The sequence below is a fragment of the Papaver somniferum genome, unplaced genomic scaffold (genome assembly GCF_003573695.1).
Source record: "Papaver somniferum cultivar HN1 unplaced genomic scaffold, ASM357369v1 unplaced-scaffold_117, whole genome shotgun sequence".
Taxonomy (NCBI): Eukaryota; Viridiplantae; Streptophyta; class Magnoliopsida; order Ranunculales; family Papaveraceae; genus Papaver; species Papaver somniferum.
The window spans coordinates 10,527,345-10,549,833 of record NW_020620714.1 but is presented as its reverse complement, the minus strand read 5'-3'; the positions used below and the strand labels follow the sequence as shown (position 1 = coordinate 10,549,833).

Below are 22,489 nucleotides of genomic sequence, written 5' to 3'. Positions count from 1 at the left end.
TTTTCTTCGAGCGACGAACAGAGAGAAACGAGAAGAAAACAATGGTGAACTCCGATTCTTCGTTTTTAACATTTGGATTTTTCCCTTTGTCAAATATTTTCCCAAATCCTTTTATGAATAATCTTCTCAATAAAACTAGGGTTTCTGTTTCAAAATCTGCGGTTTAAATCTGGGGATTTTGGGTTTCTGTTGTCTTTGATTATTCGAGAAGTAAAAAGAAATTAAAATTGAAGTTGAAAAGGGTAAGAAGTGTGTTGCAGTATTTCGATATCAACTGAATTGGAAATTTTCATACCTTATTTGTCTCCATGTTTTTGATCTCAATCGGAAATTTATGATTAGATTTGAATTAAAGATGTTATGCATAATGTCTTATGCATAACATCAGTTTTGTTTAGATGCATAAGACATTATGCATTATTTTGTTTTAGCTGCATAATGTCTTATGCATTACTTTTTCACTTTTCTGGTTATGCATCAGTTTTTTTTAGATGCATAATACATTATGCATTATTTTTTTTTTTAGCTGCATAATGTCTTATGCATTACTTTTTTTCACTTTTCTGGTTATGCATCAGTTTTTTTTAGATGCATAAGACATTATGCATTATTTTGTTTTAGCTGCATAATGTCTTATGCATTACTTTTCTCACTTTTCTAGTTATGCATCAGTTTTTTTTAGATGCATAAGACATTATGCATTATTTTGTTTTAGCTGCATATTGTCTTATGCATTACTTTTTTCACTTTTCTGATTTATGGATTTTTATGCACGTGCATAATGTCTTCTGCATTATTTTGTTTAGTGCATAAGACAATATAAGGGAAAATTTAGCTGCATAACTTTTTTTCTGTTTCTTCTACTTGATTTTTTCTTCTTCGTCTGTTTCATCCATTTTTGTTGAAATGTATTCTAGTGTTTAGTCAAAAATGATTTACTTCTTTGAATCATCGATTTTAAATGATTTATTTCTTTAAATGATGGAGAAAAAATCTTTGCGGATCCGTTACAGAGATTAATGGAGGAATAGGGAAAGAAACCGGTGGAGAAGAAAAAAATTATGCCCAAAAACGATGAAGGGTAATAGAGTCTTTCAGTACGTTTTAAATATTTGTAAATAATTATGGGTGCGACTGTATCAGAAATTAATTGTGGGCCTGGCGGTAAGATTTTTTTTTTTTTGGGCCTGCGCCTAAGTTCCCCAAGGGAAATTCATTTATAGAGCAATAAAGATTTTCAAGATCATATTATTTATTTCTCCGTCGGGTTCCCTTTCGAGAATTTTAAGTCTCATCTATCACTGGGTTATAATATAGAGTTTGCATCACATCGTAATCTTTTTTTGTTAACATTCACAAAAATATTTATAAATCCAACAATTGTTTTTTGCGGTATTGGTATTATTCTACCCCTTTTTTTTTTTTCCTGCTACAGAATTTAGAATCACCCCTGCTATTATCATTGAACTATTGATTTAACCATTCATGAAGGACATCTCTTAAGTAGCCCATGCTTTTATTAACTACAGCTTAAAAAATTTAAGTTAAAACGAACATCAAAATTACCAAACAAGTCTTAATTTTTTTACTATCTAACAATCCTACTTCTTACCCAAAATCAAATTATAAACCCCGACTTCTTCTTTTGTTTAATCCAAACTAAGTTATGCCTCAATTCATCTCTAATTGTTCTCTCACTATTCCTACAACTCGCCCTAACATTGTAAGATTGATGTCTACTGCTCATTTTCTTGTCGAGTGGCTCGAAACTTTTCACCTTTGATCTGTTAGTAAATCGCGGAGATTCTAGAGGAATAAAATTTACTCCGAAAATTTGTTTTACTTCAATCAAATGAAGGGACCACACAAAGTCCAGCTAAACAACAAAAGAGGAAAAAAGAAAAACTATTCCATGGATAATAGAATTCACTAGCAAGCCAGTTATTAACCACATCCCAAGTCCCAACAGTGTGTTTCACATCATGTTTGTTCTTAGATTAGAGTTCCAAGGAGAAATAAATTTCACATATGAAGTAAATCATTCATGAGAAACTTTGACAACCTGCTTCCCAACGTTTTGGCCAGTAAAAAGACCAATTAACGCAGCAGGAGCACTCTCAATACCTTCCACCATATCTTCAACATAAACTAACTTTTCATCCGTGAAATACTGCTTCATCAGTTCCATGAACTTTGGGTAAAGGTGATAATGATCAGAAACATTAAACCCTTCCATACGAACACGTTTCTTGAGAAGTTGAGTTAAGTTGTGAACCCCATCTTGTTGCTGAAGATTGTACTGTGAAATCATTCCACAGACAGGGATTCTACCATGGATAGCCATATTTGGGAGGACAGCCTCAAGCATCTTTCCACCCACATTCTCAAAGTAGATATCGATTCCCTTAGGGAAATACCTAAAACATCAAAGACAGATGCATACACCAAATTAGGAGTTGGAAAAAACTGGTGGTGTTTTGGCCTGACAAAAGCTAGGTGATCTGATGCTTTCTTCTCCTATAGTTTCAAGTTTCAACTGAAAGAGACAAATGACACTCTCCATTTGGTGTTACCGTGTTGGCATCAAAATATGGGTTAATGTAAACAAAGATATAACAAACCAAAAGCGAGAATATGGTTATCAACTTATCTGATTAATGGTACTATCAAAAATTCCTACAAAATAAAATGCAAGTTCAGACCTTTTCAAAGTTGCAGTCCAGTCAGGCTCGTCTTTATAATTAAAAGCATCATCAAATCCAAACTTGTTCTTCAATAAATCAACCTGAAATTTCATCAAACAAGACAAACAAAGATAATTATCAATAGAGCACTGAGTTGCCAGAGTTTAAACTTCTTTTGTGTCCAGGTGAGAATTAGGTGCATCGTACTCTCACCTTTTCTTTAGATCCAGCACTTCCAACAACATAACAACCCATGAGTTTTGCAAATTGGCCAACCATCTGTCCAACTGCACCAGATGCGGCAGATACATATACAGATTCTCCCTTTTTAGGCGAAGCAAGCACATTGAACCCAACATAAGCAGTCATACCGGTCATACCTAGGTGCAAAAATGTAACATACACAGAAGAATCAACAAACTAGTAACCTAAAATTCATGAAAGCATATGCAATCAGCTGTTAAAGTTTACAGTTTCTTTAAGACATCAGATATAAATTACAGGTATTCAGTTAACTAACAACTTACCAAGGATTCCTGTGTAATATGAAAGAGGAACGTCAGTGTAGCTTATTTTCATTAGGGACATAGGGTGAGGATTCTCGATGAAACTGTACTGCTCCCATCCAGCAAACCCCCACACATAATCACCTTTCTCGAAGTTTGGGTTTCCCGAGTCTAACACTTCGGAAACAGCATACCCAGTGATTGGCTGCACATATTTAAAATGTCAACCCCCCAAAAAAAGAGATAACCAAAAAAGACTTTACTGACAAAGCATAAATAGTAAATAGAATTCTATATACGATCCATCGCAGATACAGACGGAACGGATCTGGCATTGTAGATCCAAGACAATGAAGAGCTAAGCTGGACAAGTGGACAACCATGAGCAGGGTATGTAACTTCTACGGAATGCATTCCAAAACCAACAAGATTGACCAACATGGCATTGGCAACATGCAACTGGTGGTAAAGGGTTAGTTCACACATCATGCCTAATAGTACTAATGTCAAGCAAAAAGGTTTTCAGATAAAATTTTGGCCCTTATAACGAGACGAAATAGTCATTACCATAGTTCGACACAGAAAGTGGCGTTGTTTTTGTGGTCCAAATTCATTCATATATAATTATATCACTCAAATGAAGTGAAACGAATTTTTATCAAAGATATACAAAAGAATTAGATACTAGTCTTGCTTATCCCTGGAGTCAAAGCACCACAAACCCAACTATCAGCCTTAGTAAAATTGAGACCAAATAATCATACCACAGTTATCTGATATAGAAAATAACACGTTTGTAAGACCCAAATTCATACAAAACCATGTCATTTGGGAGAATCAAGATACAGCTTGTCGTCAAAGACATGAATGGAATGTTTTTCTGTTTACATTATAGAATAAATAAAAAAGTTGAATATCCATATTCCTTCAAAACTAAAGACAACAATTTTAACTATTTCCAACATATGAATCATTTGACTATTACTAATTGGGAATTCTATTGAATTCCATAAGATGGGGGTGATAAAATTATAGTAAGAACTACCAAGATTGCAATTTTATGAACATCTTAGCTACCCGATGAACTCATTATGATATCCAAAATTTGACAATGATTATTATCTTAAGAAAAAAAAAAACAATTAAAAAATTTCAAAGACACCCAAAATTGGACATTGAAAAACAACTGTGAGATAAGAGTCTTACTTTCCCAGGAGTAAAAGCAGCAACATAACTATCAGACTGGGTCATCCTACCTCTCATATAAGGATCACAAGATAAGTAAAGATTCTTCAACAGAACAGAATTTGATCCTTCGGGAACTTTCAATCTAATTGTTCCAGTTGTACTTAGTAACATATCTGTTTCTTTTGGAAACCCACATATGTAATCTCTAAAAATAATTTGCTTGTTACTAACTTCATCTGCGTTTGCCATTTTTTTTTATCTTTCTCTAAAACAGAACAGATCAATGGGTTTCTGAAACTGATTGTAATTCTCTAACTTTAACTACTCTCTTCAATTAATCACGGTTTTCACTTTCTGGTGTTTCTTAATGTCAACGACTTCCTGAGGATTTTCTTTATATTGAATTTTAGGATAAGAAAAACTGATTGATTGAAGACATTCTTACCAACTGGAATAAACTATTAGGATGCGTTTATCATGTGAACTCACTATAAAAGTGTCCACCTGGGAAGCACGGACGCTTAAAAAATCAAGAGATTTTAATTAAACTACCTATCTGGCATAGATGACAACTTGCATTTACACAAAATTCCAATATTTATTTGCTTACAAAATTGGTAGCGTATGTGGAACGATGTGCTAAATTGGAAAAGAAACCTCACATACCTTCTGTTAGATAGGTTCATTTCAAATGGGAGAATCCAGGATCATTGCCAACTGCTTTCGGTACTACAGAATGAACCATCTTAGCTTAGCTGTGCAACATACACCAAAACAGTTTGACCACATATTAGAACGGACGGTACTCCTGTTTGGTACTTAAGACAAGATCGGGATTCAATTACCAATTAGTCACAGAAGAACATAATTTGTCAAACTTGCAAGACATGACCTGATATTTCTTGAAAATCTTTAGTCAAAGAGCACATCACAATTAAATTCAAACAAATTAGGAACTGAAAACACTGATACAGTGATACTTGTAGATTGTGATTTGATGCTTGCGATCTGTATCAAAATGGGTTTCCAATTAAAGAGAGAAATGATTTTTTCCGAGGGAAGCAGCGTCAGTCACTTCAGGCTATTGGTCATTTAAACAAACATATCAAAGACGCAAACAAGAAAATGGTTACAAACCTTCTCAAAAGTCGTGCTCTTCTTTAAATCCAAAAGTATGCCACTTTTTCTTCTCTGGGTTTCTAGATTTGATGGTGGAAAAACCAACCTTTAAGCAGAAAAATGAAATTTTTGTAAAGCTTTCTCTGTTGGGTTTCGGCCGTCTGGGAGAGAAGGGAGCGAGGAAAAATGGATGTGGTAACGTGTCAATATAGGAGCCTTCAATTATAACGTATCGGTACATCCGTTTTTTTACCTACGTATCGTGTTTTTCAGATTTACACTAATCGCATTCTGCTGCAAATTCACTCCAGCATGAGCAGATAATTTGTGCACTCACTGACAGGTGGGTTTGCGAGCAATAATGAAAAGACAGGATGAAGAATGAGCCGTGCAAATTATGCAGAAAAAAGAAAGAAAGAAAGAAAGAAAAGAAGTCATATTGACAACTGAGGCGATGGAACGAAATTTCGTTTACATCATATTGATTGACCACAAGCTAAAATCAAGTCTAACGATAAAAAGTAATCATTCATGGGCAACTCGGACTACCTGCTTCCCAACATTTCGGCCACTAAAAAGACCTACCATTGCAGCAGGAGCACTCTCAAGACCTTCCACCATATCTTCAACGTAAACCAACTTTCCTTCCATGAAATACTGCTTCATCAGTTCCAAGAACTTTGGGTAAAGGTGTTGGTAATCTAAAATAAAAAACCCTTTCATACGAACACGTTTAGCGACAAGAAGAAACAAGTTGTGAACCCCGTCAGGCTGCTCAAGATTGTACTGTGAAATCATTCCACAAACAGAGATTCTACCATGGAGAGCCATATTTGGGAGGACAGCTTCGAGCATCTTTCCACCCACATTCTCAAAGTAGATATCAATTCCCTTTGGGAAATACCTGAAACAGATCACACAAAAGCGCACACCAGTATATTCAGACGAATCAGGAGCTGCAAACACTGGTAATTTATTTCGCTTTGGTCAGACAATAACTATGTGATCTGAACATAATAAACAAAGATATGAATAAAGCAAAAAAAAAACGGTTCAGACTAAAATGATTAATGGTACTAATAAAAAGTCCCGCCCAATGGATATGGATTCAGACCTTTTCAATGTTGCAGCCAAGTCATGCTCTTCTTTATAGTTGAAAGCATCATCAAATCTAAACTTGTTCTTCAATAAATCAACCTGAAGTTTCATCAAACAAGAAAAGAATTTAAGAATTGAGCACTCAGTTGAAAGAGTACGGAGACATTTTTGGTTGTCTCACCTTTTCTTTGGATCCGGCACTTCCAACAACATAACAACCCATCAACTTAGCAAATTGGCCAACAAGCTGTCCAACTGCACCAGATGCAGCGGATACATACACAGATTCTCCCTTTTTAGGAGAAGCAAGCTCATTGAACCCAACATAAGCAGTCAATCCGGGCATACCTAGGATGCAGCAGTGCAACATACATAGGAATCATCAAACTTGTTACTTACAAACCAGATCATGAAAACGTATCACAAGAACTGTTAGTAATCACAGTTTCTTTCAGACAGGAGATAATTGTGGCAAAGCATCAGAATTCAATTATTTACCAACTTACCAAGGATTCCAGTATAATATGAAAGTGGTACGTCAGTGTAATCTATTTTTGTTAGGGCCATAGCATGAGGGTTTTCGATGAGACTGTACTGCTCCCATCCAACAAGACCCCACACATAATCACCTTTCTTGAAGTTTGGGTTTCCCGAATCTAACACTTCGGAAACAGCATATCCAATGATTGGCTTCACATAACAGGGGAAAAGAAGGGAAAAGTAAGGACTTTGATGACAGAGCAGTGAGTAGAAAGTAAAAAGTATGATAGACTGCTAATATAAAAGTATGGCCCATTGCAGATATAACAAAATACAACCTAGGGACATTCAGCTTCCATAAACAACAAATGCACTTGCCATATAGATCCAACTTTGACAATGAACACTATGCAGGACAAGGTTTACTTGTGCAAGGTATCTAGCATACAACCTGCATAAGCAACACCCATAACCTCCGACTGCATTACCATACCAATACCACTAGCAAATACACAGGACAACTTTCCCGACAAAACGAAAAACGGAATTGTTTACAGATCAGGACTAATAATATTAATGTAATTTTAAGTCCTTGTATCAAGATGAAACAATCATAACATAGTTATCTGATACAGGAAACGACAATCTTTTTAGGGTCCGAATTCATACAGAACCATACCACTCGAAAGAACTGAAAAACGTATTTTCATCAAAGATGTAAAAGAAATTGTTGTTTCTTTACATTCTAGAATAGAAGCCAATATGGAATTCTAGAACGTGAGATTTCTGTTTCACCCTAAGTTTCACATATCCAAATTATCATCACCCAAAGAGGAAAAATGAGCGGTAATCCAAAATGAACTACTAAATCAAAGCATTTTTACTACCACATGAACTCATTGTACTTGAACACATAGGACAGAATCAAAGAAAATTATCTCAATCTTAAGAATTGTCTAAGATTCGGTAACAACAACAAGAAATATCAACAAATTCATGATGTAATTAAGAACTTCGTTGAAAGTGGCATCCAGGAGAAAACAAAAATAATGTCAGACAACTCCTGTACTAGATATAATAATAGATGCACATAGGCATCCCTCCGGATTCAGGTTTCTTTGCACTTAAATGCAATCAAAACAACAGAGACCTGACTGATTCAATGTCTAAATGCATGGAATCTAAAAATCAAACTTCAGAGGTATTAGCAAGACCCATCACTACTAGCCGTTAAACCAAGACAAGTTACAGCAAATAAACAGACTCTTTTGGTGGGACATTTGCCCACTTGCGTATTGGCTTCCAAAGACTAATTACACATATTTTGCAGCAAATTCTAATAAAGTATAAAGAAATGTACTTACTTCCCCAGGAGTAAAAGCAGGAACATAACTATCAGACTGTGTCATTCTACCTCTCATATAAGGATCACAAGATAAATAAAGATTCTTCAAAAGAACTGAATTTGATCCCTCTGGGACTTTCAACTTAATTGTATCAGTGGTGGGTATCATATCTGATTCTTTAGGAAACCCAGATATATAGTCCCTAAAAATGATTCTTTTATTACTCATTTCATCTCCACTTCCCATTTGTCACTGTAACTAAATTCTCTGTATTTTGGACTGTAAAACTAAAACCCCTTAATTTCACTACTCTCTTTGAGGGGTTTTGGGAGAAAGGGATGAGCGGGATGAATGTGGTGACGGCAAGTGTGTCGATACAGTATCCCTTCATTTATAACGTGACGGTACAAACGCTCTTTTGTTTGTTTCTCGGTTTTAAGGTTAAGATGGTGGATCAGACAGGGGAATGAATAAGTTAAGAAGATAGGATAAGGGACAAGTTTTTACCATTAATGCTTCTGTCAATCAAATTTTTTATGGTACTATTGATTTAGAAAATATGAATCAAGTGATAGATGACATTTACGGTCAACACCAAGCCACATAATAAGATAAGAAACATCACAGACCTTTTGCTAAATAGGCTCATCGCATATGGAAGATCAAGGATTGTTGCTAACTATTTTGGTACTGCAAAATGAACCATCTTAGCTCCGCAGCCTGCATTGAAACAGATTTAACCACCCGTTAGAAGAGCCGATAGTGTAGTTTGGTAGTTGAGATGAGGAATTATTAAATACCAATTAGTCGTGGATGAACCCACTGCAACATGAGCTGATATTTTGTTCATCCATTCACCTGAAATAGATTGGACGCACGACACTTAAATTCAAACAAATTAGAAATTGTAAACACTAATTCCTACTTTTAAATTTGTGATGGTGGAACAGAAACTGCAACAGGGGTTTCCGATTAAAAATCAAAATGATATTTTCCGAGGGAACACGAGTCAGTCAACCTATTGGTTATTTAAACAAACAGATCAACAGCACAAACTCAAGAAAATGGTAGGTTAACTCAAAATTTCAAACCTTTCCAAAGCTGCAGCCAGGTCTTGCTCTTCTTTACAGCTAAAACAATAATCTTTTCTTCTCTGGGTTTCTGGATTTGATTGTAAGAAAACCCATTTTAAGCAGAAAGTGAAATTTTTGGGGAGTTTGCCATCTTGGGATTTTCGCCGGTTGAAAGTGAGAAAAATGAATGTGGTAACGTGTCAATATAGCAGCCTTCAGTTGGTAACGTTTCGGTCCATATGTTTTTTTACCTACGTATCCTGTTTTTTAGACTCACAGTAAGTTAGAGAGACCAGGGATTCCACTGCAAATACTCAGTCAAGAGCAGAATTTGTGCATTTGCTGACAGGTGAGTTAGAGACAAAAACATTAAGGTCCATAACTGATACTATTTTCCACAATAAGATCGAATGCAATTTGGTTCACGACATACTGGTTGTTCTCATGGTAAAATCCAGCTGTCTAAGGTTAATATATATAGATGTGACATACAAAGTAATCATTCATGAGCAACTCGGACTACCTGCTTCCCTATGTTTCGGCCAGTAAAAAGACCTATCAATGCAGCAGGAGCACTCTCAAGACCTTCCACTGTATCTTCAACGTAAACTAATTTCCCTTCCTTGAAATGCTGCTTCATCATTTCCATAAACTTTGGGTAGAGGTGATAGTGGTCTGAAACGATAAATCCTTCCATACGAACACGTTTTGTGATAAGAAGAAATAAGTTGTGAACGCCGTCAGGCTGCTCAAGATTGTATTGTGAAATCATTCCACAAACAGAGATCCTACCATGGAGAGCCATATTTGGGAGGACAGCTTCGAGCATCTTTCCACCCACATTCTCAAAGTAAATATCGATTCCCTTAGGAAAGTACCTAAAACGGATTAGACAAAAGCGCACACCATTATTATTCAAACAAATTAGGAGTTGTACACACTGGTAATTGGACTTCATTTTGGTCAGACAAAAACTATGTGAATCCCAACATAGCAAACAAAGATATGAACGAAGCAGCAAAAGCAAGAAAATGGTTTGAACTTTGATGATTTATGAAAATTCCCGCAGAATAAATGTAGATGCGGACCTTTTCAAAGTTGCAGTCAAGTCAGGCTCTTCTTTATAATTGAAAGCATCATTAAACCCAAACTTGTTCTTCAACAGATCAACCTGAAAATTATCAAACATAAATGGATGATTATCAGTTGAACGAGTACAGAGACTTTTTTGGTTGAGTCATATTCTCACCTTTTCTTTGGATCCGGCACTTCCAACAACATAACATCCCATCAACTTTGCAAATTGGCCGACAAGCTGTCCTACTGCACCAGATGCAGCCGATACATAAACAGATTCTCCACTTTTAGGAGAAGCAACCACATGGAAGCCAACATAAGCAGTCATTCCAGGCATACCTAGGATGCAACAATGTAACACACAGAGGCATCATCGAACTTGTTACTTAATAAACTAAAATCGAAATGAATCATGAAAGGTATTACATTACAAGAATTGTTAACAATCATGGTTTCTTTCAGACTAGAGAAACAAATAATGGCAAAACATAGGAATCTATCAACCACCAACTTACCAAGGACTCCAGTATAATATGAAAGAGGTACATCAGTGTAGTCGATTTTCATTAAGGCCATAGGGTGAGGGTTTTCGATGAGACTGTACTGCTCCCATCCAACAATCCCCCACACATAATCACCTTTCTTGAAGTTTGGGTTTCCCGAATCTAACACTTCGGAAACAGCATATCCACTGATTGGCTGCATATATTTCAAATGTCAACCCCAAAAAAAATAGAAAATGGAAGGTAAAGTAAGGACATTGTTGACAGAGCAATGAGTGAAATGTAAGAAAGTAGGGTAGACTGCTAAAAATGAAGTATGGGAGACAACTCATTGCACATATAGTTATATGCAATTTAGGTATTCGACTTCCATACACACCAAATACATATGCCATCTAAATCCAACTGAGACAACTTAGATATGGAACTATTTTGCCTCTGGAAAAACAGTTGATCGATATGCAACTGTTCGGTAAAAGATTTGTTCACAAATCATGTCTGTTGTAAAGGAAATATGTTTTCCGAATAAGTCAACACATCGGGTCGAAACAATCATACAATAGTTACTATTAGTTGATAATCTAGGCCTCTACCGTTTGTTTTACTAAATCACAATTTGAAAAGCATAACCACCGGATGTTTATTTAACCAAGACAAGTCACTTCCAATTTACTAACTCTATTTTCTTCCAAGTTCAAACCACCGAGGGAACTATGAAAGGGCAAGTGGGAATAATAACCCGACTCGTGCGCTAATCAGCTTGAAAGGCTTATTATGCATATTATTACACAACAACCCCTAAATTTACTCTTTTGCTCAAGGGATTTGTCCACAGAGCTTAACAATAATAGGTCCAAATTGATAAAGAACATCTCAAAATCCAAACACTTTATGGGGTAATCTAGGACACCTTCTATTAGAATAATGAACCAAAACCCACAATCTAATCACCAACTCAATTGTATAATCAAATCAAATACTGTTCAAAAATGAAAAAAGATAGAATTTTTAATTTGGGGAAATGTGAGAGTGTAAGATACTTACTTTGCCAGGAGTAAAAGCAGGAACATAACTATCAGACTGTGTCATTCTGCTTCTCATGTAAGGATCACAAGATAAGTACATATTTTTCAAAAGAACTGAATTTGATCCTTCCGGGACTTTCAATTTGATTGTATCTGTAGTTGGTATCATGTCGGATTCTTTAGGAAACCCAGATATGTAATCTCTAAAAATGATTCTTTTATTGCTGATTTCATCTCCGTTCGCCATTTTCTGGTTCAGATTTTGATTTTTAGAACTGAAATTAGTGATGGGTTTCTGATTTCACTAGCACTACCTTCTGGAAAATTCTTGTGAGGGCTTGGCCGGATGGGTGTGATGATGCCACGTTTCGACATATTCGGCTGTAACGTATCGGCGTAAACGCTTTTTGTTTGTATCGTGATTTCTTGCGTTTTAACAGCTACCGTTACGTCTTAAGACCGTAAATTACTCCACTGTTGTTGGCCATTTTGCTTGGACGTAGTATCCAAAAGACAACGGAACTGTGCTGCGACAACTCAGCCTATTTACACTTTGCCAATTTTTGTTTTTTTAGACAAACTCTATTCATGCCCTATTAAACAAATGTTCTGGTCATAATCATTTAAACCGCTAAATCAGCATGCACACTCCACTTGATGCATGAGCCAAACAAAGGGACAAAATATACTTATAGATTTTAGCTTTAATCTAGGCCGAAGACTTATTATTACTGTACACTTAGGGTTACAGGAACTCTCCTTATTCCAGACGCTCAAACCTTCCTAAGATCAAACTTTTATAGTCTTACAAGAGGATATACAAATAAGTGACTACAGATTTGTTTTACAAGGCAGTTGGCCAACCGTGCCAACTTGCCTACTACTTTCCTAAAGTCGTAGTGGCAGTTCCTAGCCTTAGAAAACGTAAAGCAAATATCAACTCCGTGTAAGCTTTGTTGCGCTATATGATAACTTTAACCAGCGAAATCCAAATAGGTAGTTCCTAACCTTAGAAACGCATAAAGCAAACATTACTTTCGTTTAACCGACTTATAACCGTCTAGGACATGTCCCTGACACATGTCATCCAACTTGTTACACCATGATAGCTTGTCCAGCCGAAGTACGACCATCATAGTTGAGCATCATCCCCCCCACCCCTCCAATGATGCAAGTCTGCTAATGCAAGTCTTTCTTGCATCCCTGCATGCCTCATGCACATAAGTTATATGCCAAACTGTTTTGGTACCTCTTGATGCTAATCTCGCATCTTTGCCCATGTCCAAACCCTCTTTGGCCCATGCCTTGGCTTAGCTTGCAACTCTGGATGCATCCTGCATTTCTGACCTTAGCCAAGTTGCAGATGACGCGCTATCTTTATGCATCATTTCTAGACCGCTTGACCGGTCGTTCATATATCTCCCCCAACAGCTGAGCCCGACGCCCTCGATTATATTTGTTGTAGGTAATTAAGTATAAATTTTTGTTCTTCTAATTGCCAAAAGTTTGTACCCTTCTCCCAAGAAGCCTCTGAATCTGGTAAACCATGCCACTTTACCAAATAAAAGGTTCTCATATTCTTCTTGTGTTTCCTCTCAACTTGATCATCAAGTATACTCTCAAATTTCTTGTCAAATTGTGATCTGATTACTGGTGGTGTGTGTTTCGATTGCTATATCGAAGTGTCCAATAAATCAGGATGATACTTTTTCAAGAAGCTTACATGAAGAATGGGATGCACTTTCCATCGTTACGGAAAAACGATTTGTAAGCCACATTACCAACTCTTTTCATCACTTCCAAATGACCATCACACCTTGGAATTGAGCCTCTATGCAATGTCTTGCTAGAAATCTTCTTCCAAGTCTAGGGTGTTAGCTTTAAAAGTACTATATCTCCCACCTCAAATTCCACATTTCTGCGACGTAAATCAACATACTTCTTCATCCTTCTTGATGCATTGGATAAACTATCACGCTCCTGCTCAGTCATGCATCTCTGTTTTGGACCTTGCATAGTGGTATACTGCTGGACATGAGTCTTATTTTTTAGCCTTAGGAACCTCATGCATGTTGCTAACTCGAAAGGACTCATCTCCGTAGATGGAATATTGTGAAAATTGTAACAGACATGAGTAGTATCTATATACGAAACCGAATTTTCCTGGCTTTCAGTCACATAATGATGCAAATACTCTTCTAACAAAGCATTATCCTCTCTGTATGATCATCGTTTTGAGGAAGATTTCTAGTAGAAAACTTTAGTTCAGACCCACGCAATCCGACAAGGAGGCAGTCCTCTACTTGTAAACTGTGAGTCTCTATCTCTCGCAATATCTTGAGGAAGTCCCAATACCTCACTGCATTATTAAAGAACAGATCCGCTGCAGCGTTTGCATTACAAGAATAGAATAGGAATGATGATTATAGATTTTTCGTGGGTTGTAGTTGTGGTGGTAAGGGGTATCGTTCAAACTCGAACTTGTGAAGGTGATGGATTTTTAGATTTTAAAAATATATATACAAATATTGACAAATTGGTAGAGAGTTACTGGGACTAAAGATTCGGCCATTTTTCATTTTCAAGTGGTTCAGAATTTAATTCTAGGCGATTATAGTTCAAAACAAAACAAATATTAACTCTAGTTTATTGCCAAGATAGATTTTATAAAATATTACTTGTATTTCTTAAGCATGGAATATCAAAAATCCCTAAGACTAAGCATACTCCATCAAATGAAATCACAAGTAATTAATTTAAAATCTTATTTCAATTAAAATTGGTGCAAAAAGTAAATAAAGAATTAATTTAAATTACCACATGGATGAAACACGGCCTCCTCCGTCGTCCCAGTGTTGGGTTTAGCTCATCATGGTGAAAAACCTCTCAAAATATTTCATTGATGCTCAAAAGTGTTTTACAATGAAGAGAAAGATAAGTAAATGTTCTAAAACAGGATTCTGCGACCCACAGAAGGCGTCCAAGTTAAACGACAGAGCTGAAGTGCTGTTGTCGCTGAAAAGCTACGACCCACGCCTGTGAGTCTCTTTCACTGTTGATAAACGACTGCTGCTGCTAGTCCGTTCTTCGCGTTCTTGGTGCTCTTCATCAGCAGCAGCAGCAGAAACAGAGTTTGATCAACTCTTGATTTCTGCGTCTGTGGCTCTCCTCTCTTCTCCCAACTCTCGACAGCCTCTCTGTAGCACATTAGGAACATATTTATACGTAATTGAACCATTGAATCTCCTCCATTAATCCAAAAAATCTTCCCATTACTCGGCAGTGAATGAAAATATTCCCGATATTTTTTTCTTTAATTCTCTGATTTGTTACGGATTGTTCCATGTTTTATCTCTTCTCACGCGTCATCCTTGAGCTTTATGGATTGTTTCCAGCCAATAAAATCAACCCATGCACGTCTCTTCCATCCAAGAATTCCAAGAATAGAATATTTTTCTTATTTTAGAATATTTTCCCTGATTTGATTACCACCGGTTATCTAACCAATTTTGACCGAATCCAACACCCATACCAGCTCTATCTAGGCCCTAGGAACAAACCCATTTAATTTGGGCCATTGAATCTCCTTTAATCCCGTCCAAACTTCCAACCCTAAATCTGCCAGTTGATAACAATTTTTTCCCGCCAATTTTGTTTTTTTGAATTTGGGAAGAAGATGTCCTCCCCCTAACCAGAACTTGGGTGCGAATAGCAGCTTCCTTGGGGTGACCTGGGGGTGCCCCTTAGTAATTAGGTTACCCCTTATCCAAAAGCGAGAGTCCGAATAACACTTGTCCTCCGGGTGACAAAATCAACTTTTCGAGCAGAATTTTCCAAAAATGTTTATTTCCAAAAAATACCTACAAATACATAAAATAACAAAATTAGTACAAAATCGAGTGCCAACAATATATAGTATTGAGATCAAATTAGGCACAAAAATGTGTCTATCAAATACCCCCAAACTTATTATTTGCTAGTCCTCGAGCAAAATTTATTCTTGAAAAGTGACCGAGTTAATCTCGGGTGGGTTTATCAGAGGTGTACCCACAAAAACCAATACTCCAGACCCCAGCTATCTACGCAGAACCTTGGAAAGCACTAAAGAACCTCCTTGGTTGGCATACAATTATTGACTTTAAGAGGAAGAACCCTGATGCGAAATTCCAATTGATGTACACGAGTTTGCACTCAAGCATACTAAAATTCATATAAGTGACAGAGCTCTACTAAGATAGTTTCACGATGGACATCATACTCGGAGTCAAACTAATCACATGAAAAGATTAAGAAGATGGAAAAAGAAAAATGTAGATGGTTGAAAAGTGAACGGTGTTTCCCATATCTGTCTGAAGGCCTCTGCCAAGGTGAACCTAACCTAAATGACTGAGATACCGGTCTGACTAATATTAACACACTGGCATATACAAGGGAACCAGTGGTCAATAACTTAAATCTAGATCAACAAACTGGCAAATACAAGGGAACCAGCAGTTGACTACACATAACAATAACCATTTTTTTTTTTTTTTTTTTTAACTTAACGGCATGAATAGATCTTTTGGATCCAAGCGCATGCTTCTTGTCAGCAGATTACACGATAGTTCCCACGGGTCCTGCATTCCACGCTTGCTTAGGCGACGGAAACAGGGAGAACACACGCATATTGCTATCCAAGTGTTAATACTTATTCCGATTGGTCTAACTGGTCCGGTCTAATAATTTTTTTTTTTTTTTTTTTTTTAAAAGGTAACTCAGTCACTCTATTTCACCCTAGCAAAGGTAACAACTTGAATCGTGTGCCCCACCAAATCACTTGAAACAAAAGAAAACTAAAAATAGAAAGTGAAAAGGACTCGACAAGATATGGCGAAACTATCATGTTATTTCTAACACCTGAGCTCTGTGCTTTTATGAATAGACTCTATAGATGTTTCCATCTAGTCAGATTGGTTCCTCAACTCCTAAAACAAAAATGTTTCCATCCACTTAGATTGGTTAGTGCTATCCTTAATACGCATAAATTTCTAGGCTATGGAGTTTATTTATTGCAACTAAAAAGTTTCTCCCATACCCCCAAACTTAAATCTAACATTGTCCTCAATGTTCTAAAGATGAAACTAAAAGCATGAACAAGGAGAAATTGTTACCACTTGAAGCAAAAGAGATAAGGAAGGATATTACCATGTCGCAAGAATATTGGGTTACCTCCCAAGAAGTGCTAAGTTTAAAGTCTTCAGCCAGACGTAGGAAAGGTTTAGTCAACTCGAACCGTATAAAAGTAGCCGGAATAACTGTGGGTCTTTAAAACCAAAAAGAGCTGACAAAAGGAAACTGCAGTGAACCAACGAAATGAACAACACTAGCATGCCCTTACCTAGTTTCCTGATAACTATCGCTAATTGTGGTTCAGGTTCAGGCTCTATGAAAATAGAATATTTTCATTGGCTGCGTTTCTTCATAGGTTGGATCCAAATTATTAGGTCCTAGAGTCTGGAAAAACTCAAATAAGAACTTGGAATCACAAAGTAATAACCTAAATAATTGTGGATCCTCTAAGTCAATCAGATATGACTTACAAAATTGACCACAGTGAGAATAGTGGTCATTCTTAAGCAAATGTATCGATTCTAATTTCCTAAGGCATTCAGGTTTAGTCTCACAACTTAATATTCGACACATTTGGAATATAAACGTTCCCACAGTTGGAAGAAAACTATTTGGTGGGAAAACAAAATCAATCTTGGTATTATTGCCTGGGTTAACCACATCAACCAGAGGATGGGTTTCTAACATTTGAGACTCTTGTTGGATATCATTAGGTTCTGGAAAACGATTATGAAGATAATCTTGTAAGATGGTTGAGGCATTGATGTCAAGTCCCAAGTGAGGGACCTTACTAAGAGTTAAAGCACATGGAGAATGATACTCACCCCCAAACTTAGAGTTTTCGGCGTCTCTAGATAGACTGGTCATAACCTCCCTAATTTCTAGGTCGGCAATTGATTTTTCTAAGTCAGGTTCATCCTCGCTAATCTCTACGAGTTCATCTAAGACTATTGTTTCTAAATCGTTTGACTCGATCTCAAGATAAACTGGTTCCTCTAAACCATCATCGGTTTCATAAACAGGACATACTACATCGTCTGAAACGGGGGTATTTCTAGTCAAATCCTCGTCCTTTTGAATAGGTGAATAATTTTTAAAATTATTAGGATCTGAACCAGAAATAATATAATCATTATAAGGCTCAACTGGGGTAACAAATTCCTGATCACTATTCCCACATATTTCAGATTCTTCATCATCACTATCCTCATCATCATGATACAATTTTTGAAATTCAAGAATTCTCAATCTTTGTTCCAAACTACATGGTCTATGTTTATAATATTTCTCATAGATCGTTAGAGGTGATTCCTCAATAAAAGTTGGAGTATCCATATATCGCTGCCCACGCATATATTCACCAAGAGTCATTTCCGAAGACGTCTCTTGATAACGAGAATTTCTAGACATATATTCTCGCAACGTCATCGCAGGTGGCGTCTCCTCAAAAGGATTCATCACCGAAGAAATATAAACTACAGAGGGATTCTATACAATCACAAACAAGGCCGACTCGACTCCACCAAAGCAAACCTAAAGATTTCTAGAAAACAAAAAGCATGATGGCTCCACTTAGATTGTTTCTAGACCAGCTTCTATCTTTCGAATGGGAATTCGTTGCAATTTGAGCAAACCCCTCTGGAATCAATCCGAGTCAAAGTAAGTTGAATTGAGGCGAGGGAAGCTCAGTGGAGTTTTGATACCCAAGGCCTCACCGCTATCACAAGGCGGCGCAGTCACGCATTCAACCCACAGAAACCATCATGAACTTTGGAGTGTGCTTAAAGAGCAACCAATATTTTTCGAACGAGTTTCCTATTAAGCTCGTTACCCTATCGGTCTCGTTCTATTCCAAATTTTAAGCTTGGGTTCGCGTTAGGTTTCGTTTTCCTAAGGCGGGCAAGAAGGGAACGGTGATGAAATCCGAACCCTTATCTTGTTTAGGCCAGGCCTTGCCCTTTACTAGGAAAATAAAGACAGTCTGGTTCGTCCTCAAACAATTATCACCTTAAGGCAGACAGTAACCCGCTTGCAGGAGATTCGCGGGTGTTTCGATTGGACTTACCTCCCGTACCAGACGGGCGATGAACCGTTGTCGTCGACTCGGGCCACGACTCCTATGCCGTGTGCGAACCCGAGGGGCCGAGACGATATAGTAATCGTCGTCCTTCCCTGCACACAGTTTATATAATATTTTTTTTTTTTATAATAATACCCTTCCGTAGGGTTAAAAAAAAGAATAAAGTCCAATTGTCCAGAATAAATAAAAAAATTTACAGTTTTCCTCACACACTCTAAAAAAAACAAATTTAAAAATTAAATCCTAAAATTGTCCTTTTTTCTTCTCTTTTCGCTTTTCGCTTTAAGCTTTTTCCTCTCCAAGTCCTTAGTGCTCCAGTTCTCAAAGACAAAAAGACAAAGTAAAAAGGAACAAAAAATAAAGAAAAAAAATAAAGAAAAAATAAACATAAAAATTCTACCTAAGCACAAATCCGCGTCGGCGGCGCCATTTTGATTATAGATTTTTCGTGGGTTGTAGTTGTGGTGGTAAGGGGTATCGTTCAAACTCGAACCTGTGAAGGTGATGGATTTTTAGATTTTAAAAATATATATACAAATATTGACAAATTGGTAGAGAGTTACTGGGACTAAAGATTCGGCCATTTTTCATTTTCAAGTGGTTCAGAATTTAATTCTAGGCGATTATAGTTCAAAACAAAACAAATATTAACTCTAGTTTATTGCCAAGATAGATTTTATAAAATATTACTTGTATTTCTTAAGCATGGAATATCAAAAATCCCTAAGACTAAGCATACTCCATCAAATGAAATCACAAGTAATTAATTTAAAATCTTATTTCAATTAAAATTGGTGCAAAAAGTAAATAAAGAATTAATTTAAATTACCACATGGATGAAACACGGCCTCCTCCGTCGTCCCAGTGTTGGGTTTAGCTCATCATGGTGAAAAACCTCTCAAAATATTTCATTGATGCTCAAAAGTGTTTTACAATGAAGAGAAAGATAAGTAAATGTTCTAAAACAGGATTCTGCGACCCACAGAAGGCGTCCAAGTTGAACGACAGAGATGAAGTGCTGTTGTCGCTGAAAATCTACGACCAACAAATACAGTCGATGTTGCTGTTGATAAACGACTGCTGCTGCGAGTCCGTTCTTCGTGTTCTTCAGGCGTGTTAATGGCAGCAGCAGGTAACTTCTCTGCAACTCCTCCTGCGCCTCTCTGCTCGCCTCCAAACCTCCCCAAAACTCTCGACATCCTCTCTGTAGCACATTAGGAACATATTTATACGTAATTGAACCATTGAATCTCCTCCATTAATCCAAAAAATCTTCCCATTACTCGGTAGTGAATGAAAATATTCCCGATATTTTTTTCTTTAATTCTCTGATTTGTTACGGATTGTTCCATGTTTTATCTCTTCTCACGCGTCATCCTTGAGCTGTAGGGATTGTTTCCATCCAATAAAATCAACCCATGCACGTCTCTTCCATCCAAGAATTCCAAGAATAGAATATTTTTCTTATTTTAGAATATCTTCCCTGATTTGATTACCACCGGTTATCTAACCAATTTTGACCGAATCCAACACCCATACCAGCTCTATCTAGGCCCTAGGAACAAACCCATTTAATTTGGGCCATTGAATCTCCTTTAATCCCGTCCAAACTTCCAACCCTAAATCTGCCAGTTGATAACAATTTTTTCCCGCCAATTTTGTTTTTTTGAATTTGGGAAGAAGATGTCCTCCCCCTAACCAGAACTTGGGTGCGAATAGCAGCTTCCTTGGGGTGACCTGGGGGTGCCCCTTAGTAATTAGGTTACCCCTTATCCAAAAGCGAGAGTCCGAATAACACTTGTCCTCCGGGTGACAAAATCAACTTTTCGAGCAGAATTTTCCAAAAATGTTTATTTCCAAAAAATACCTACAAATACATAAAATAACAAAATTAGTACAAAATCGAGTGCCAACAATATATAGTATTGAGATCAAATTAGACACAAAAATGTGTCTATCAAACGAATGTAACATAATTCAAAAAACGATCAACAACGACCATTACCAAGGTAAAACCTTGCACCTTAGGAGGCCCATTGATAAAGTTCATCGATAAGCGTTGCCATGGTTTGTCTGGAATCATCAAAGGATGTAGCCATGCTGCTTCGTTTATCCTTTCCGTCTTATCCAGTTGACACACTAAGCATGTCATAACATACAACTCAACATCTTTTTACATCTTAGAAAAATAGTAAAAATAAGCAATCAAAGCATGTGGTCGTTCCGTGTTTGGATGACCAGCCCAAACCGAGTCATGGGTCTCTCACAAGCGTTCCCTTCTCAATCCACCTGAATTGGGTACATAAATTCTTCTTCCTTTGGCATAGATGACTCTATCATCTGTCCAACATTGAAAAATGATCCCATCACATATATGCTTAGCCAAGCGCACAAAAGCTTGATCATTTTTCGTCTTTTCTTTGATTCGAGGCAACAACTCTACCTCAATCGTGGTCAGTGCCACAACATATTATGCTTCCAACTTTCTGCTCAACGCATCTGGTGCAGAATTAAGTCTTTTTGGCTTATTTTTTATTATATATCCAAACTCGCTCAAAAAGTCAAGCCACCTTGCTTGTTTTGGCGTTAATTTCTTCTGGATGGTAAAGATAATAATGACCACATTGTCTGTCTGTATGATGAAGTAAGTTTCCAGCATATAATGGCTCCATGTTCTTTGGAAATGCATCACTGCCAACATATCTTTCTCATGCACAATTTATCGGCCTTCATCATTATTAAGCTTACGACTCCTCTAACATCTTGCACTATGACTCCCCTTAGAGCCCCGTCTAAAGAATTATCAGTGTGCACTTCAAATGGTGTATCGAAGCTAAGAAAGAAGATAATTGTTTCCATCGAGATCGCTTACTTTAATGCATCGAATGACCGCTCACACTCGTCAATCCATGCCCAAGATTTGTCCTTCCTCAACAAATCCGTCAAAGGGGATACTTTCTTTGAACAACCAACCATAAAACCCCGATAATAGTTTGCCAAACCCAAGGAAGAACAAAGTTCTCCCAACTTCTTTGGTTCAGGCCAATCCATAATGGCCTCTACTTTTTCTGATCCATATGAACGCACCCTTGTGATATCTGTTGATACATGAAAAATAGTTCCCCTTAACCAGGTTAGGGTTCCCCAAAGAAGGGGAAGGCTACACATAGAACATGGGGACTTCGGGACTAAGGCCCAAGT

General features: G+C 37.0%; 3 protein-coding genes across 6 annotated transcripts; all 3 read right to left on the bottom strand.

Annotated features, from left to right (window-relative positions):
* Positions 1-1,889: 1,889 nt before the first annotated feature.
* Positions 1,890-5,793, bottom strand: LOC113329923 (2-alkenal reductase (NADP(+)-dependent)-like). 3 transcript variants are annotated; one of them, XM_026576758.1, is made up of 6 exons: positions 5,224-5,498; positions 5,045-5,133; positions 3,212-3,395; positions 2,898-3,064; positions 2,703-2,785; positions 1,890-2,417 (listed from the first exon to the last, which is right to left on the bottom strand). In XM_026576758.1, exons 3-6 carry the CDS (start codon positions 3,270-3,272, stop codon positions 2,039-2,041), a joined length of 690 nt encoding a protein of 229 aa, XP_026432543.1. In that variant the 5' UTR covers positions 3,273-3,395; positions 5,045-5,133; positions 5,224-5,498; the 3' UTR covers positions 1,890-2,038. The 3 variants fall into 3 exon arrangements, with proteins under 3 accessions (XP_026432543.1, XP_026432541.1, XP_026432542.1); XM_026576757.1 differs by lacking the exon at positions 5,224-5,498 and adding an exon at positions 5,516-5,793 and having other exon boundaries at positions 1,891-2,417; XM_026576756.1 differs by lacking the exons at positions 5,045-5,133; positions 5,224-5,498 and adding an exon at positions 4,397-4,975.
* A 125-nt stretch (positions 5,794-5,918) lies between these two features.
* LOC113329924 (2-alkenal reductase (NADP(+)-dependent)-like) lies at positions 5,919-8,806 on the bottom strand. Its single transcript, XM_026576759.1, has 5 exons — positions 8,440-8,806; positions 7,102-7,285; positions 6,777-6,943; positions 6,612-6,694; positions 5,919-6,401 (listed from the first exon to the last, which is right to left on the bottom strand). Exons 1-5 carry the CDS (start codon positions 8,665-8,667, stop codon positions 6,023-6,025), a joined length of 1,041 nt encoding a protein of 346 aa, XP_026432544.1. The 5' UTR covers positions 8,668-8,806; the 3' UTR covers positions 5,919-6,022.
* Positions 8,807-9,850: 1,044 nt separating this feature from the next.
* On the bottom strand, positions 9,851-12,424 carry LOC113329925 (2-alkenal reductase (NADP(+)-dependent)-like). Of its 2 annotated transcripts, XM_026576761.1 has the most exons (6): positions 12,119-12,424; positions 11,087-11,270; positions 10,744-10,910; positions 10,583-10,665; positions 9,975-10,372; positions 9,858-9,941 (listed from the first exon to the last, which is right to left on the bottom strand). In XM_026576761.1, the coding sequence occupies exons 1-5, from the start codon at positions 12,344-12,346 to the stop codon at positions 9,994-9,996; spliced, it is 1,041 nt and encodes a 346-aa protein (XP_026432546.1). In that variant the 5' UTR covers positions 12,347-12,424; the 3' UTR covers positions 9,858-9,941; positions 9,975-9,993. The 2 variants fall into 2 exon arrangements, with proteins under 2 accessions (XP_026432545.1, XP_026432546.1); XM_026576760.1 differs by having other exon boundaries at positions 9,851-10,372.
* Positions 12,425-22,489: the final 10,065 nt, after the last annotated feature.

Coding starts and splice junctions, on each gene's coding strand:
- LOC113329925 (XM_026576760.1), bottom strand. CDS start 12,346: ATGGCGAACGGAGATGAAATCAGCAATAAAAGAATCATTTTTAGAGAT. Junction 10,911..11,086: donor ATATTATACTGGAGTCCTTG/GTAAGTTGGTGG, acceptor GTTGCATCCTAG/GTATGCCTGGAATGACTGCT. Junction 10,373..10,582: donor TTGACTGCAACTTTGAAAAG/GTCCGCATCTAC, acceptor AATCCGTTTTAG/GTACTTTCCTAAGGGAATCG.
- LOC113329923 (XM_026576756.1), bottom strand. CDS start 4,627: ATGGCAAACGCAGATGAAGTTAGTAACAAGCAAATTATTTTTAGAGAT. Junction 3,396..4,396: donor CTGCTTTTACTCCTGGGAAA/GTAAGACTCTTA, acceptor AAATATGTGCAG/CCAATCACTGGGTATGCTGT. Junction 2,786..2,897: donor GTGCTGGATCTAAAGAAAAG/GTGAGAGTACGA, acceptor ATGAAATTTCAG/GTTGATTTATTGAAGAACAA.
- LOC113329924 (XM_026576759.1), bottom strand. CDS start 8,667: ATGGGAAGTGGAGATGAAATGAGTAATAAAAGAATCATTTTTAGGGAC. Junction 7,286..8,439: donor CTGCTTTTACTCCTGGGGAA/GTAAGTACATTT, acceptor TGTTATGTGAAG/CCAATCATTGGATATGCTGT. Junction 6,944..7,101: donor ATATTATACTGGAATCCTTG/GTAAGTTGGTAA, acceptor GCTGCATCCTAG/GTATGCCCGGATTGACTGCT.